We start from the raw sequence: 14,053 nt of genomic DNA, 5'->3' as shown, positions 1-14,053 counted from the left end.
TTGAAATGAATGTTCCTTGAACAAACTCTATGTTTTACATTACTAGTAGTATTACCTGGACCAAAATGATAGGTCTTGAATGCAAGCCTTCTGTGTTCAAGAAGGATGAAAGGCAGGATGCAGAGAGTGTGCAGACGAGTCAACAAAGCGGGTTTTTGTGAATGGCAGTTTTGGTCTCTGGGTAAATGTCTGGGTCCTTGATGTCAGTATGGCATTATCCTTTAGTCCCTTTCCAGCCACACAACCTCCCCATGTTGTCTACATTCTCACTGTCTCACAGTCGAAATCAGGTGAGAAATGGCCTCTGGATTGGTTACCCTCCCAGTTCATCCGGGATACTGGTTTGTCTTTCATTAATCACCTTCTGACCCTGCCCAGTTAGTGCCCCTCAGCCTGCAGGCTCCCCATGCACCATGCAGAATGAATTTCATCTCTAGAGACTGCTTTCTGAAGTCTCATCTACACGTACACAGCGTCATTTCTTACTTGCTTCTCCTCAGACTAAACCGTGCGTAGTCCATCCAGACTGACACCAGAAACTGCTTTCTCAGATGCACTTGGTCTAACTTTTTAAAGACCATTGTATATTCATGTGCAGTTGTAAGACATAATAAATGGGGAGAGTTCCCACGTACCTTGTGCATCTTCACAAGATAGTAACATCTTGCATAACACAGTAGTACAATGTCATAACCCGGAAGCTACCACTGATGCAGTCCCAGGTGTGTCTTTCATACTCTCATTTCCTAAGAATCTCCTCCTCTTTCTCACCCCTATAGAACCTTCCTCCCTGCTAAGATCCAGTTCACCTCCGATGTCGCTGGTACACTCTGCCCCCCCAGCCCCCGTGGCTGCATCCCACAGTGTTTTCCGTCCCTCTTTGTCTTTTGTTCAGTCTTGTTTGCTGCCATTATTGTTCATGTGTTGCTTATCACAAACTGCTCAGTCACCTTTTCGAGTGTGGGTCATCTTTACAATAAAGGAATACATTCCTGGGGAGCAAGGACCATTATTTTTCCTTTTAAGTTTTTTATAAATTGTGGTAAAAAGACATAACATACAATTTCTCATCTTAGTAATTTTTAAGCGTACAGTTCAGTGGTGTTAAGTATATTCACCTTGTGTAACAGATCTGTAGAACTTTTATATCTTGCAAAACTGAAACTCTTGTGCCTATCTTCCCCTCATCTTCCCCTCCCCCAGCCTTTCAGAATCTATGCATTTGCCTGCTTTATAGATAGCTCATATAAGTGGAATCATATAGTATTTGTCTTTTTGTGATTGACTTGTAAACTTGTGGACTTGGCATATGTCCTCAAGTTTCATCTATGTGGTAGGATGTGACAGGATTTCCTTCTTTTTTGAGGCTGAATGATATTCCATTAAATGTCTATACCACTTTTGATTATCCATTCATCCATCCATAGATGCTTGGCTTGTTTCCATCCATTGACTATTTTGAGTAATTTCCACCTGTTGGCTATCGTGAATAATACAACGAAAATGGGTATGCGCATGTCTTTTCAAGATCCTGCTTTTTATTCTTTTGGATATATACCCAGAAGTTAGATTGCTGGATCATAAAGTTCTATTTTCAACGTTTTAAGAAAAAGGATCACTCCTGAACTTTATCTGAGCACTACCTAGGCTATGCTTAGGTATGTACACATACTAAAAATAAAGTGTTGATAGGGTAAGTATTGGCTGGTACTGATAAACTGGGTTATAGAGAATAGCCCTCACTTTGCTAGGGGAATTGCATTTTAAAGAAGGTTGCTTTACCATAGTATTGCTACAGTGTTTGATAGAACAATTCAAATAAGAAATGTTTTTTTTTTTGTGTGTGTGTGTGTGTTTTTTTTTATTGTTGGGGATTCATTGAGGGTACAATAAGCCAGGTTACACTGATTGCAATTGTTAGGTAAAGTCCCTCTTGCAATCATGTCTTGAAGAAATGGGTTTTTTAAAATACTGTTTCTGTTGTCAAGGAGGAGGATATCTTATCTACTATTCTCCCTCAAGTGCATGCACACAAACTTTGAAATCATTTCAACTACATTCAGACTACATTCTACTATAATAGTATGTATGTGTTTGGGTTTTGTTGTTTTGCTATTGAGTTTTGATGTAGTCATAAAAGCCATGGTTACACTTCTACTAAAATCCATGTAAAATGCAGCTGGTGTGTTGCATACGGAAGAGCACGCTGCGGTGGTGAGTCTCAGGCCCTCAGCTTGCAGTTTTTAACAGGTGCCACTTTGCCCATTTAGATCTACGAAGACTCCATTGTCTTACAGTCAGTGTTTAAGAGCGCCCGGCAGAAAATTGCCAAAGAGGAAGAAAGTGAGGATGAAAGCAATGAAGAGGAGGAAGAGGAGGATGAAGAGGAGTCCGAGTCTGAGGGTAAGCCCAAGCATGTGGTTCTTCCACGTCTTTCCCCGTTCTTCCCAGCATGGATGTTTCTATAGATGCTAATGAAAGAGACTGTAGAGTTGGGTGGCTCTGTATTCAAATCCTTAGTCCATTTTGTCCTGGGTGAGCAAACGTGGGTCACATGTTTAATCCTGCTAATACCCAGTTTCCTTGTTTGTAAAAACTGAGGGAATAAAAATGACCTCCAACCACGTAAAACACTCAGCACAGGGCCAGACTCATGGCAAACACGCCCTGACTGTTTGTTACCTTTGAATGTTAGTATAATAAAGATTTTCTGTCAATGCTACTGTCAACATCACCTGTCCGTTCTTTAGCACACTGGTTCTCAAACCTGGGTTTCTGGGTTTTGCCCACAGTATTTCTCACTCAGTAGCCTGTGATGGGGTCTGAGACTAGGCAAGTTCTTGGGACGTTTTTGCTGCTGGCCCAGGGACTACACCTTGGCAGTTATTTTCTAACGCAGTGATTCAAACTGAATTGGAACTGTGGGCCATTTTATCACAGAATTTGGGGGGATTTTTGGTTTGTTTTTTTGGTGAGAGGATACTGGTTGCTGTCTGTTATTTAAAAATTCAATAGTTTTTTCATCATGGATTTTTTTTTGGCATTAATTTTGAATTTTTGAAAATATTTCATTAGAATACAATTTGATAACTGTATTCAGGTTTCCCTTACATTTTACCCCCGAGGAAAGTGCCTCCACTGTTCCTCTCTAGTACACCCTGGTTGACAGCATTAATATTCCAAAGATTAAGGCTGCTTTCAGAAGTCTAAAATTTCTTCTTACTTCATTATGTTTTTTACCCCATACCTCCTCTCAAAGTAAAAAAATCCCTATAGTTATGGTCTGCTATGTAATATGCTTTCTAAAAAGTATCAGGTTTGTTTCTCATTATATACTTAGAATAGATGACTTGGAAAATACTTTTTGAAAATAAAAAAATATTGTGTAATTCCTTATGCTGATATATATTTAACATTTTGAGAAGGTGCCTTCTGGATTTCTCTATATAAATATTGTTTATGAAAGTAGATAGCGTGCTGTTTTGTGCCATGATTTTCCTACTTATTATGAATGTTTTCCATAGCAATGAGTGTTTTCCTACAGCAAGATGTTAACATACATAATGTTATGTATTGACAGTCATTAATGAATGTACCCACATGTATTAATTGCACTGTTTTTGTTTTTTTGTTTGTTTTGAGGCAGAGTCTTGCTCTGTCACCTAGGCTTGAGTGCAAGGGTGCTATCATAGCTGACAGCAATCTGAAATTCTTGGGTGCAAGGGATCTTCTAGCCTCAGCCTCCCAAGTAGCTTGAACTACAGGCTGCACTATCACGCCCAGCTAATTTTTTCTATTATAATGTTTGTAGAGTCGGAGTCCTAACTCTTGCTCACGCCGCTCTCAAACTCTCGAGCTCAAGCAATCCTACAGCCTCAGCCTCCCAGAGTACTGGGATTACAGGCGAGCTGCTCTGGGCCAGGGCCAGGCTATTTCTGCATAATCTTGTTGTGAGCATTCTTACCCATTAATTATTGAAAATATTTTAAATAGTATCTGATGTGTACATATTCCTACACAGAATGGAGTTTACAGCCTTGTCAGTGTTATATATGATATGTCTCTTTCCCGACAGCTTCATGTACTCTCTGTTTGCAAGTCCTCTAAATGATTCTGCCTTCTTATTAATGTAAACATTCTCAATCTCATCTACTTACTCCCTAGTTCTAGCATTTGAAGAATATATCTCTGTAGCCTGCCTTACCTATATATTTCATCAGCTTAGACCCGGATAGCTAACCGACTGTCACATATCTACCCTTTTACCCCATCTTACTTCTTTTCTGTGATCTCTTGAGACTTGATGTATTAATTTTCTTTGACTGCTGTGACAAATTACCACCATCTTACTGTCTCACAGTTTTGTGGGTCACAAGTCCAGTATGAGTCTCTCTGGGTTAAAATCAAGTATCACCAGTCCAGCCTCCTTTATGGAGGCTCTAGGGAGGAATCTATTTTCTTCTAAGCCTAGTGATTAGCAAGAGTTCAATTCTTTGTGTTTGTGGGACCAAAATGCCTATTTCCTTGGTGGCTGTCAGCCGAAGGCTGCTCCCAACAGCATTCTTGTCTCGTGTTACCCTTTGCTCCGTTGCCGAAGCAGGCGGTAACAGGTAGATCCCTCTTCTTGTGTTCTCTCTTCTGCCGCCTCCTCTACTTTGATGGCCTCGTGTGATTAGATCGAGTTTGCCTGAATAACCCTGAATAATTTACTCATCTCAAGGTCAGCTGATCGACAATCTTGACACCTTTTACCATGTAGCATAATCATAGTCACAGTTCCAGAGTAAGGACATGTCAGGGGCAGCTAATATTTTGCCCACCACACTTGGTAATCAGGATTTTTCATGGGTGCATGTGGGTTCTTGGGTTCGTATCGTAAAACCTGAGGAATATGTTTGCAGAGCTCACTTGATGGTCCGTTCATTAGCCTGCTTGTCCACTGAGCCTGTCTGGTAGGCCTTTTGCGGGACATACTCCCTGACACACAGGCCTGACGACTGAAAGCCCCACCCTCCACGGCACATTTGGATTACAGGCTAGAGTTTTCTTGCCCTTACCGCCGTTCTTCTGCCCTTTCACACCTCACATGGATTTCCTATACTGCCTTGTCAGGAAAGGCCACGCTTACATAGATGGAGATAGTTCTCTTTGTCTTTCCAGATTATCTGGAAATACCCTGGGGGACTAGGGCATCCATTTTGTTTAGAGGCCCCCACATCTTTATGCATTTGCATTCATAGGTAGGCCTTTTCATCTCCATCTTCTTCCCGTCCTAAGTTGCTCCATCCAAAGCAAAGAGCCCACCTTGGAGCTCCTTAAGCAGACATCTGGGAATAGTAGACAGAAGCCTGGACTGGAAATGCTGTTTTGGGTAGTAGGATCTGCCAGCCTTTGGTGCCCTTGTTGATGAAGAAGGGGGCGTGTTACCACTCATTCAGTTTGTGACAGCCCACTCTCATCAAATCTTTTAGCTGTGAAAGATTTCATTTTGCAAATGTGTTTTGGGTCCCTCCACTTCCCAAAAGAAGCCTGAAAGATCCTAATTCCTCCCGGAGCTGTTTCTTCCATGACAATATCTATTGTGCCTTGGGACCCCGCAAACATGATATTCTAGCAAAGCTGGTTTGAGTGAGAGACCCACATCCCCAGTGATTTCATCATCGAATTCTAAAATGGTATCTGTGGGCGCCTGTCTCGGATAGATAGTGTGGAGCAGATTTTCTCTGTTCCTTGGGTTACGCACCTTTATTTGTGCCTTTGCGGACTGAACTCTTCCAAGTTTTCTGTCCTTAGAATAGCCCCATGAAAGTAGAAATGGGTGCACTATTTCTCGAAGCTAATTTGACAGAACACTGTTAGAAATGTACCGTATGGAAACGTCCATTTGCCTCCCTCACATTTTGCCTCGATACATGAACAAATAGGTTTATAGCAACTTTGTTTATACTGACAGAAAAATGCAGAAAACGTCAATAGCCCTCACTGGGGGACTGGTTAAATAATTACAGTGTAGTATAAGATGGAAATTTTTCAGGTGTCAAAAGAAATTAAGCAGATTTGTATGAACTGATAGATAAAAATGTACCACATATGTGAGTAAACAGCAAAGTATGGCATGTGGGCATGTATAAAGATCCCTTTGAGACAACTATACAACTAGACAAAGATTTCAAGTATGAGTGTGTATACACATACCTGAATTCTTTTTATAGCATATGTAGAGAGACTTTCATAGAATATGTGTAGAATTACGCATGCAGAGCACACAAATGATGTATTTGCATATTTGGACTTCTTTCCTGGAAATAATCACCAGAAAGAGAACTGTAGGGAAAGAGGCTTAGAAATTCATGTGCTGGAGTGTTATGTACCTTTCTGTGTTATTAAAAATATTACTCAACTATTTGAATTTTCCTTTTGTTTAAGTCAACTGGAATTACCTACACAATTAAATTATTGGCCTTCTTTTTACCCTTTCACATGTATTTGTGTTTTTTAATGTGAAAGTTCTATTAAATGCCCATACCCCTCCACAAACTAGGAAGGGCCCCCCTCGTTATCCCTGATGAGACCTCGTTTCCTCTTTTTGCCTTTTTAGTGATTATACAGGTATAATTTATCTTCCAGAGATGCACTTGCAGAGTAAAAGGGGGTGCTAACCAGATGTGAGAAGGGAGAACAGGCATTCAGTTGGCACTATGCCAGGCACTCTGGGGTTGTACCGTTTGTTTTGTTGTTGTTGGAGACAGAGTCTTACTCTGTTGCCCTGGCTTGAGTGCCAAGCATTGTAGTTCTCAGCAACCTCAAACTCTTGGGCTTGAGTACTCCTCTTGTCTCATCCTCCTGAATATCTGGGACTACAGACATATACCATCACATCTTTCTTTTCCTTTTTTTTTTTTTGAGACAGAGTCTCACTATGTCACCCTGCGTAGAGTGCTATGGCATCACAGCTCACAGCAACCTCAAACTCTTAGGCTTAAGTGATTCTCTTGCCTTGGCCTCCCAAGTAGCTGGGACTACAGGCACCCACCACAGTGCCTGGCTATGTTTGGTTGTTGTTGTTGTTGAAGTTGTCATTGTTGTTTAGCTGGCCCGCGCTGGGTTCGACCTGGCCAGCCTGAGTATATGTGGCCGGTGTTGTAACTGTGCTACAGGCGCCAAGTCAGGATCTTACTCTTGTTCAGGCTGGTCTCAAACTCCTGAGCTCAAGCGATCCTCCTGCCTCAGCCTCCCAGAGTGCTGGGATTATAGGTGTCAGGTTATACCACACCCAGCAGGTTTTACTATTTATAAAAAGATTGTTTTACTGCTCCTACAAAGATTTCCCTGTGATGCCTTATTGGTGTCTGTTTTGTATATTTTGGTTATAGCAAAATCTGTTAAGGTGAAAATCAAGCTCAATAAAAAAGACGAGAAAGGCCGGGACAAAGGAAAAGGCAAGAAAAGGCCAAATCGAGGAAAAGCCAAACCTGTAGTGAGTGATTTTGACAGCGACGAGGAGCAGGATGAACACGTAAGTGAAGCTGGTGCAGACAGAGGCAGGAAGTCCTCCTGCTGCTGGTCTACCCCCCATGTTAACCATGATCCCTCCAAGTTTCCGCTTTATTATCCAGGGATGGAAATGTCAAGATTTGGTGAGATTTCATTACTGAGGGATATGAACAGAGCTGCATGATTTAGAACAAAGAACTGGGGGCTTTGTTTATTGCTTTTTTAATACTCTTCAAAAATGAAAAACTACTAAATCAAGTTCCCTTTTCCCCCCTTTTTAATCTTCCCACATGCTTGCTTGTAAATACGGTTTTGCCTACGGCCTGTTAATATTTTATATCCATCACACCCAGCATGATGCCTAATATATAGCAGTAGATTACATGGAAAAATGAGAAAAGGTGTTTTGAGGTCAGAGTTTTTGGCTTGAATTGGTTTGTAAGAGGTCATTAAAAAAAAAAAATACATCCAAATGAGTTTTTAAGCACCTGGAGGTGTTATTTTTAATATTTGGAAAATTCAAGGAACATTTATTGAGCCAGGGCCTGAAATGGGCACCTTCTTGTAAGGTAGCATCTTTAATGCTTATATCAGCATCACGAGGTAGATGTCACTTTCAAGATACTACATATTATAGAAACCAGTACTTAGGTTATGTGTGTTTTGCTCCAGGGCATGTAGCGAGTAAATAGTAGAGGCAGAGTTCAGAGCCAGTTCAGTCTAGTGCACTGTCCCTGACTGGCCAGCAAGGCAGAACTGTGGGCAGAAACTTCTAATACCCTCGCCTTTTGAAACACCCTCGGTCACATTCTTTCTCTTAGCAGACCAGCTTTGGGTTTCCTGCCACCCACAACTTTTTTCCTTCCTGGAAAAATAATCTTTCATTTTAGTGTATAAGCTAGTTTAATTTTTCTTCAACACAGCTGCCATTGTGACAAGTTTCAGAATTATGACCCTGCTCCAGCCTCGGAGCTTGATACCAACTTTTTCAATTGTGTTTTTTGTCTTTAGAATACACCTATGAGTATCAACATCAAATAAATAAATGAAACATCAAGTAAATGTTTCTTTTTTTCCTCCCATGAATTTCTTTCTTTCCTTCCTTTTTTTTTTGTTTTTTGAGACAGAGTCTCACTTTGTCGCCCTTGGTAGAGTGCTGTAACATCACCGTTCGCAGCAACCTCCAATTCTTGGGCTTAAGCAATTCTCTTGCCTCGGCCTCCCGACAAGCTGGAACTACAGGTGCCCGGCTATTTTTGTTGCAGTTGTCACTTCTGTTTTAGCTGGCCAGGGCCGGGTTCGAACCCACCACCCTCGGCATCTGGGGCCGGCGCCCTACCCACTGAGCCACAGGCGCCACCCCTTCCCATGAATTTCTTAAAGCATAGGACTAAAAATAGTAATCATTAACTGCTCAAGCCAAAGTGAAAGAGTACAAACACTAGCATAGATGGTGGGTCTTGCTTTGGGGTTTTCATTTAGGAACTCCCTTTTCAGCTTAGAGGCTGTTGATGCCTCTTTAAATGTGTCTCTGTCATCTCCTAGAAAGAGATTTGAGGGGTTAGCTGTTTTCTAAAACGTCCTTTCTTTTCTGCTTTGCCTCTTGATGATTTATTATTGTATCTTCTTTTGCTTGCATGTGATTTCATTTTGTTTTACTTTTACTTCTAGGAACAATCAGAAGCAAGTGGGACTGATGATGAATGATCCGTATATGGACCTTTTTTCTTGGTGAAACTGAACTCCCTCCTCCCCGTCTCATTTCTGCCCAGTGAGTTCATTTGTCCTATGGTCACTGGGTTGTTTCTATATCATCATCATCTATAAACTAGCTTTAGTATAGTGCCAGACAAACATATGATATCATGGTGTAAAAAAAACACACACAACTATTTGTAACATATTGTGACCAAATGGGCCGCAAAGATTAAAACAAACAAACAAAAAAAGCTTTTGATGGAAAATATGTGGGTGGATAGTATATTTCTATGGGTGGGTCTAATTTGGTAATGGTTTGCTTGTGCCTGGTTTTATCACCTGTTCAGATGAGAAGATTTTTGTCTTTTGTAGCACCAATAACCAGGAGAAGCCATTAAAAGCCACTGGTTATTTTATTTTTCATCAGGCAATTTTCAAGGTTTTTGTTTGTTCGGTAATTTTTTTTTTTTTTACACTGTGGTACATATAAGCAACTTTAATAGGTGATAAATGTACAGTAGTTAGATTTCAACTGCATATACATTTTTCCATTTTATGCTCTATGATCTGAAAAAAATGCTTTTTGAATTGTATAAGATTTATGTCTACTGTAAACACTGCTTAATTTTTTTGCTCTTGATTTTAAAAAAGTTTTGTTGAAAACGCTATTGAATATTGCAATCTATATAGTGTATTGGATGGCTTCTTTTGTCAACCTGATCTCCTATGTTACCAATGTGTATGGTCTCCTTCTCCCTAAAGTGTACTTAATCTTTGCTTTCTTTGCACAATGTCTTTGGTCGCAAGTCATAAGCCTGAGGCAAATAAAATTCCAGTAATTTCGAAGAATGTGGTGTTGGTGCTTTCCTAATAAAGACAGAATTTAGCTCGATAAATGCTGCCTCCTATTTTTGAGTTCTAGGAGCTTGAAACCCTTGTGACTGAAGTGGCAATTTCCTGCAAAGCGCTGGGCACACTCTTGAAACCCAACACTTGGTGGGGGAATAAAGAGAAACTGAGAGAGCCTTCTCCTGGAATGATCGGAGTGGGTCACAAGGGGGAGGAGTCTGTTGAATCTATGACTTTAATATTTCATCCCTCCCCCTTTATTTTACCGGACCATTGGAAAATAATTTGCAGTCATTATGACTGCACATATCTCCTAAGAATAAGAGCAGGTCTAGGCCAACAACAATCCCACTATCATACCAAAAGGAGTTAATAGTATTTCCCCAGCCACATTTTCCCAATTATCCTAAAAGTGTCTCGTATTTCTTTGTTTTTAGTTTAACACATTGCATTTGATTGTCATGTTTCTCTCAATATCTTAAAAAGGTTCTTTAAAAAACAGCACCACGTAGATTGTCACTTTTTTCTTTCTTTTTTTGAAACAGAGTCTCAGTTTGTTGCCCTCGGTAGAGTGCCATGCCCTGGCACATTCTTTCTTAAGAAACTCATAGTAATAGGATTAAGTAGAAGTTTTCCTTCATCACTACTGGGGTGGTGAAAATTTCTTAGAATGGCTTAAGGACAACTCCAGGATCCTTGCTTATATAATAGGGGGATTTGCTAACGCTGTATCCTAACTTCAATCTTGAAGGAAATTTGACCCACACAGAGTATAGTCCTCCTGAGAAATTTCTTTGTCTTTCTAAATGTCAGTTCTCATGCCTGAATTTCCGGTTAATCTGCACATTAAGGAGGAGTTTCCCTTCTGGGTTTGTTTCTAGGATTTGCTAACTGCAATAGGATAGGAGACCTCCATGAAAGAGTAAACCATATTAGCTTTTCTTGCTGAGATGATTTGATATTGGTTCAAAGAAAACAATCTCCCTTCCTTGCTTCTACTTCTATATTTTCCGTATCTTTGGTGCTCTTTGCAGTCTCACCTGGGCCTCAGAGGCATTGCTACTCTAAAGCCATGAGAACCGCTGTCTGTGGGTCAGGATCTCTGTTGCGTGAGGAATGTTCTGTAACCCTTCTGCTGTTATTTGGCTACACTGTTCTCCCCTTGGTTAGGGTGGAAATGAGAGTGGGGAAAGATTGGCGGATATCAACCATCCTGATGACGGCATAGTTCTTGTTCCTGTTTTACAAATAAAGTTGATGGCAAAGAAGAGATTAAATAGCAATGGCCTAAGCTCCAAAATAAGGCTTTGAAGTTAGATTTGTCTCACTCCAGAGCACACATGCGTCTTCCCCACCTGCCCTCAGTAAGTGAGGCTTGGAATTAATCTTACGGACAAGCCTCAGGTACTCATTTGCCTAGCACTTGGTGACACCACTGGGCTTGCAGACAAGTCCGGGCTAAGGATGGAGCTTTCCTGTGATACCCATTTTTCTTGGCTGAGCTCTTTCTTCAACTTCCACAAAGGCCAGGACCTAGCTTTTAGCCCCCAGGTACATTTGAATCCTAAATGAGACCCAGCTGACTTAGGTATCACTGCCGCCATGCTGCACCCATCAGAAGGGGGTCTGCCATGAGTATAGGGCAGTGATTAAGTTCACATGTACTCCACCCATTGCCACGACCAAGGGCCTCCTTAGAAGAGTTCTTTAGACCTCGTGGTCTCCATAGGTGCTAGACAGTGTTGCTTAGTGTACAATTATAGTTTCAAGCCAAGTCCTCTAGTTCCACATCCAGACTGTCTTAACTGCTGCCTACCCCAGCCTGGCCTCTTAGCCAAGTCAGTCCCTCAGCCTGGTTTCTGTCTCATCTGTGAAACTGATTTTGCATATGTCACAGCTGGGTCTGCACGAGTTGATCTGTGCTCAGATAAGTAGCATTATTACCTTAAATGAGATTATTTTCAGATTATTTTCTAAGGTCTGACCCTTAGAATGGGATGTTCTAAGTACAGACCTGTTGATAGTCAATTAAAAATATTATGTAGTCAGAATATACTGGAACCAAGTACATTGTATATAGCAGGAATATAAAGGCTTTTTAAAGACCTCACTTTTTATTTCTTACAGCTATTTATTTAAGTGTAATTATTTGAATGAGAGACTATAATCGTGAACCTGAAATGGGAATCAAGTATATGGGTTATTCTGGGCTTTGCCACAGATTAACTTGAGTTTTAATTTTTTTCCTTAAAATGAGAAGAACAAGTGAGTTGTCCTATAATTCTAAGACTTATAGCTGAGATATAACTTTGTTTTCTATGATTTTATGTTAGAAAAAGTGATTTGTAAATTAAACGTTATTTAAAAATCCAGAAAGATTCACAAAATCAAGAAATTGACTGGAGATGGCTTCTAAGTGCCCTCCAAGCATTGAGCTCCATGATTCCTGGGGAACAATGTGAGGCCATACTGTGATCTTGAGTTAGATTGCTGGTACAGGCGTATACACCCAGTACCCAATTGTTATTTGAGTAAAAAGAAAGTCAACAAATGGGAATAACAGAAAAAGCTGAATTTTTTTTTTTTCTCTCTCTGAAACAGCCTTTCTGTCATATATGTTACAAAGCAGCAATCTTCCTTTGGGCTTTACTTAAACTTCCTTCAGATTGATGTGATATATAATACTTGTGGAAAATATCTTTGGTTTGCTTAGCAGAAAGATAGAAGCATACTCTCCCCTTATGAAGAAATGTTTTTCCTGTAAGAATTTTATATTAACAATCAATCTTACTAATCTTGGGCAAGTCTAATTCTTTTTTAAAAATTTACTAAATAAGAGCTACGTCAAACTAGATAAAGTACAATTTCTGTCTTTATATATACTGTCATAAAGTATATGAATTTCTGTTTTGCTTGGGGAAGGCTAGTGAAAAATAATGGGCATAGGCTGAGAAACGATGACTGATGGGGACAGGATTGCTGGACCTCGGTACAGGTGAGCCGTATTTGTCCCTGGTGGTGTATAGGACATTGCGCTTAATGGAAGGCAAGTGACATGTTCCAAATGACAGAGCCTCTTTTTGCAAGAAGGTGTTTATATTCTGCATCACTTTCAGTAAGGGCTTTCCAATGGGATTCTCCAAGTTGAATAAAGGATGGCAGCTAAGTCTGGGGACTATAGAGAAGCTGGTTTCCTATTATGTACAAGAAAGAGTCCTCTTCATCTGTGAACCCAGAGCGCTGATGAAGCAAGGCTCACTAAGGGATTATAAACCTCAAAGAGAATGGATTCATAGCCCCTCAAGCAAATAAATGTATTTTTTAAATTCTCTCGTAAAAGTTTTAATTAAATTCCTCCTCCAGGATTATAAATTGGACATGTGTCCACAACAACCAGAGAACTAATGCAAAGAAAATTAATTTAGAATTTTGCCTCCCACCAGGCAATCAGCTTTAATGGCCTGATGTGGTTACTTGCCCACCTTCCTTTGTGCTCAAACACAAACAGGCATATAGTCTATCAAATGCCAGCTCTGCAACTATTACAAACACAACCTGCTAATAGTAAGATTAAGTTGAACTTATTACTTACTGCCTAAGAGAGACCACCACCTTAATGGAGGTTCTTTGAGGGAGAAGGTCAAGGTCAGACTATTGAAATTTAAAGTGTGTCTTTGGGTGCAGGGATTTGATTAGGATTAGGTAAGGTCATGACATAGTTTAGGATTGGTGGAAATAGGGTCAGGATTTTGAGGAGCAATCAAAGAATCTTAGCACATCACTGTAAGTAGATGCTTTCTATTAAAGGGTTGATGTGTCTTACAGGTACCCCTGTAGTGAACTATTTGCCTGGGTAAGAGTCTCCTGGAATAAAGTGATAATGAAGATAACGGAATAGAAAAGTCCTTTTAATATAGCCAGTAAGCTGGGTGAAAGTGGATGGCTTTAGTGTTCTGTTCTACTTTAAGGATGTTTTAGGATATTTTTTGAAGTATTTTCTACAACTTGCCTG

General features: G+C 40.3%; 1 protein-coding gene across 6 annotated transcripts in view; it reads left to right on the top strand.

Annotated features, from left to right (window-relative positions):
- The window catches only part of SMARCA2 (SWI/SNF related, matrix associated, actin dependent regulator of chromatin, subfamily a, member 2), a 172,606-nt gene extending 162,522 nt beyond the window's left edge, over positions 1–10,084 (top strand). For all 6 annotated transcript variants that reach the window (XM_053574053.1, XM_053574068.1, XM_053574060.1 and 3 more), the window contains 3 exons: positions 2,271–2,403; positions 7,374–7,516; positions 9,166–10,084. In XM_053574053.1, the coding sequence (XP_053430028.1) occupies positions 2,271–2,403; positions 7,374–7,516; positions 9,166–9,201 (312 nt within the window). In that variant the 3' untranslated portion in view covers positions 9,202–10,084. The remainder of the gene's footprint in view (positions 1–2,270; positions 2,404–7,373; positions 7,517–9,165) is intronic.
- The last annotated feature ends 3,969 nt before the right edge of the window (positions 10,085–14,053 follow it).

The sequence above is a fragment of the Nycticebus coucang genome, chromosome 2, assembly GCF_027406575.1.
Source record: "Nycticebus coucang isolate mNycCou1 chromosome 2, mNycCou1.pri, whole genome shotgun sequence".
NCBI classification, from domain to species: Eukaryota; Metazoa; Chordata; class Mammalia; order Primates; family Lorisidae; genus Nycticebus; species Nycticebus coucang.
The sequence above is the reverse complement of the archived record's forward strand: the minus strand, read 5'-3'. Positions and strand labels throughout refer to the sequence as shown.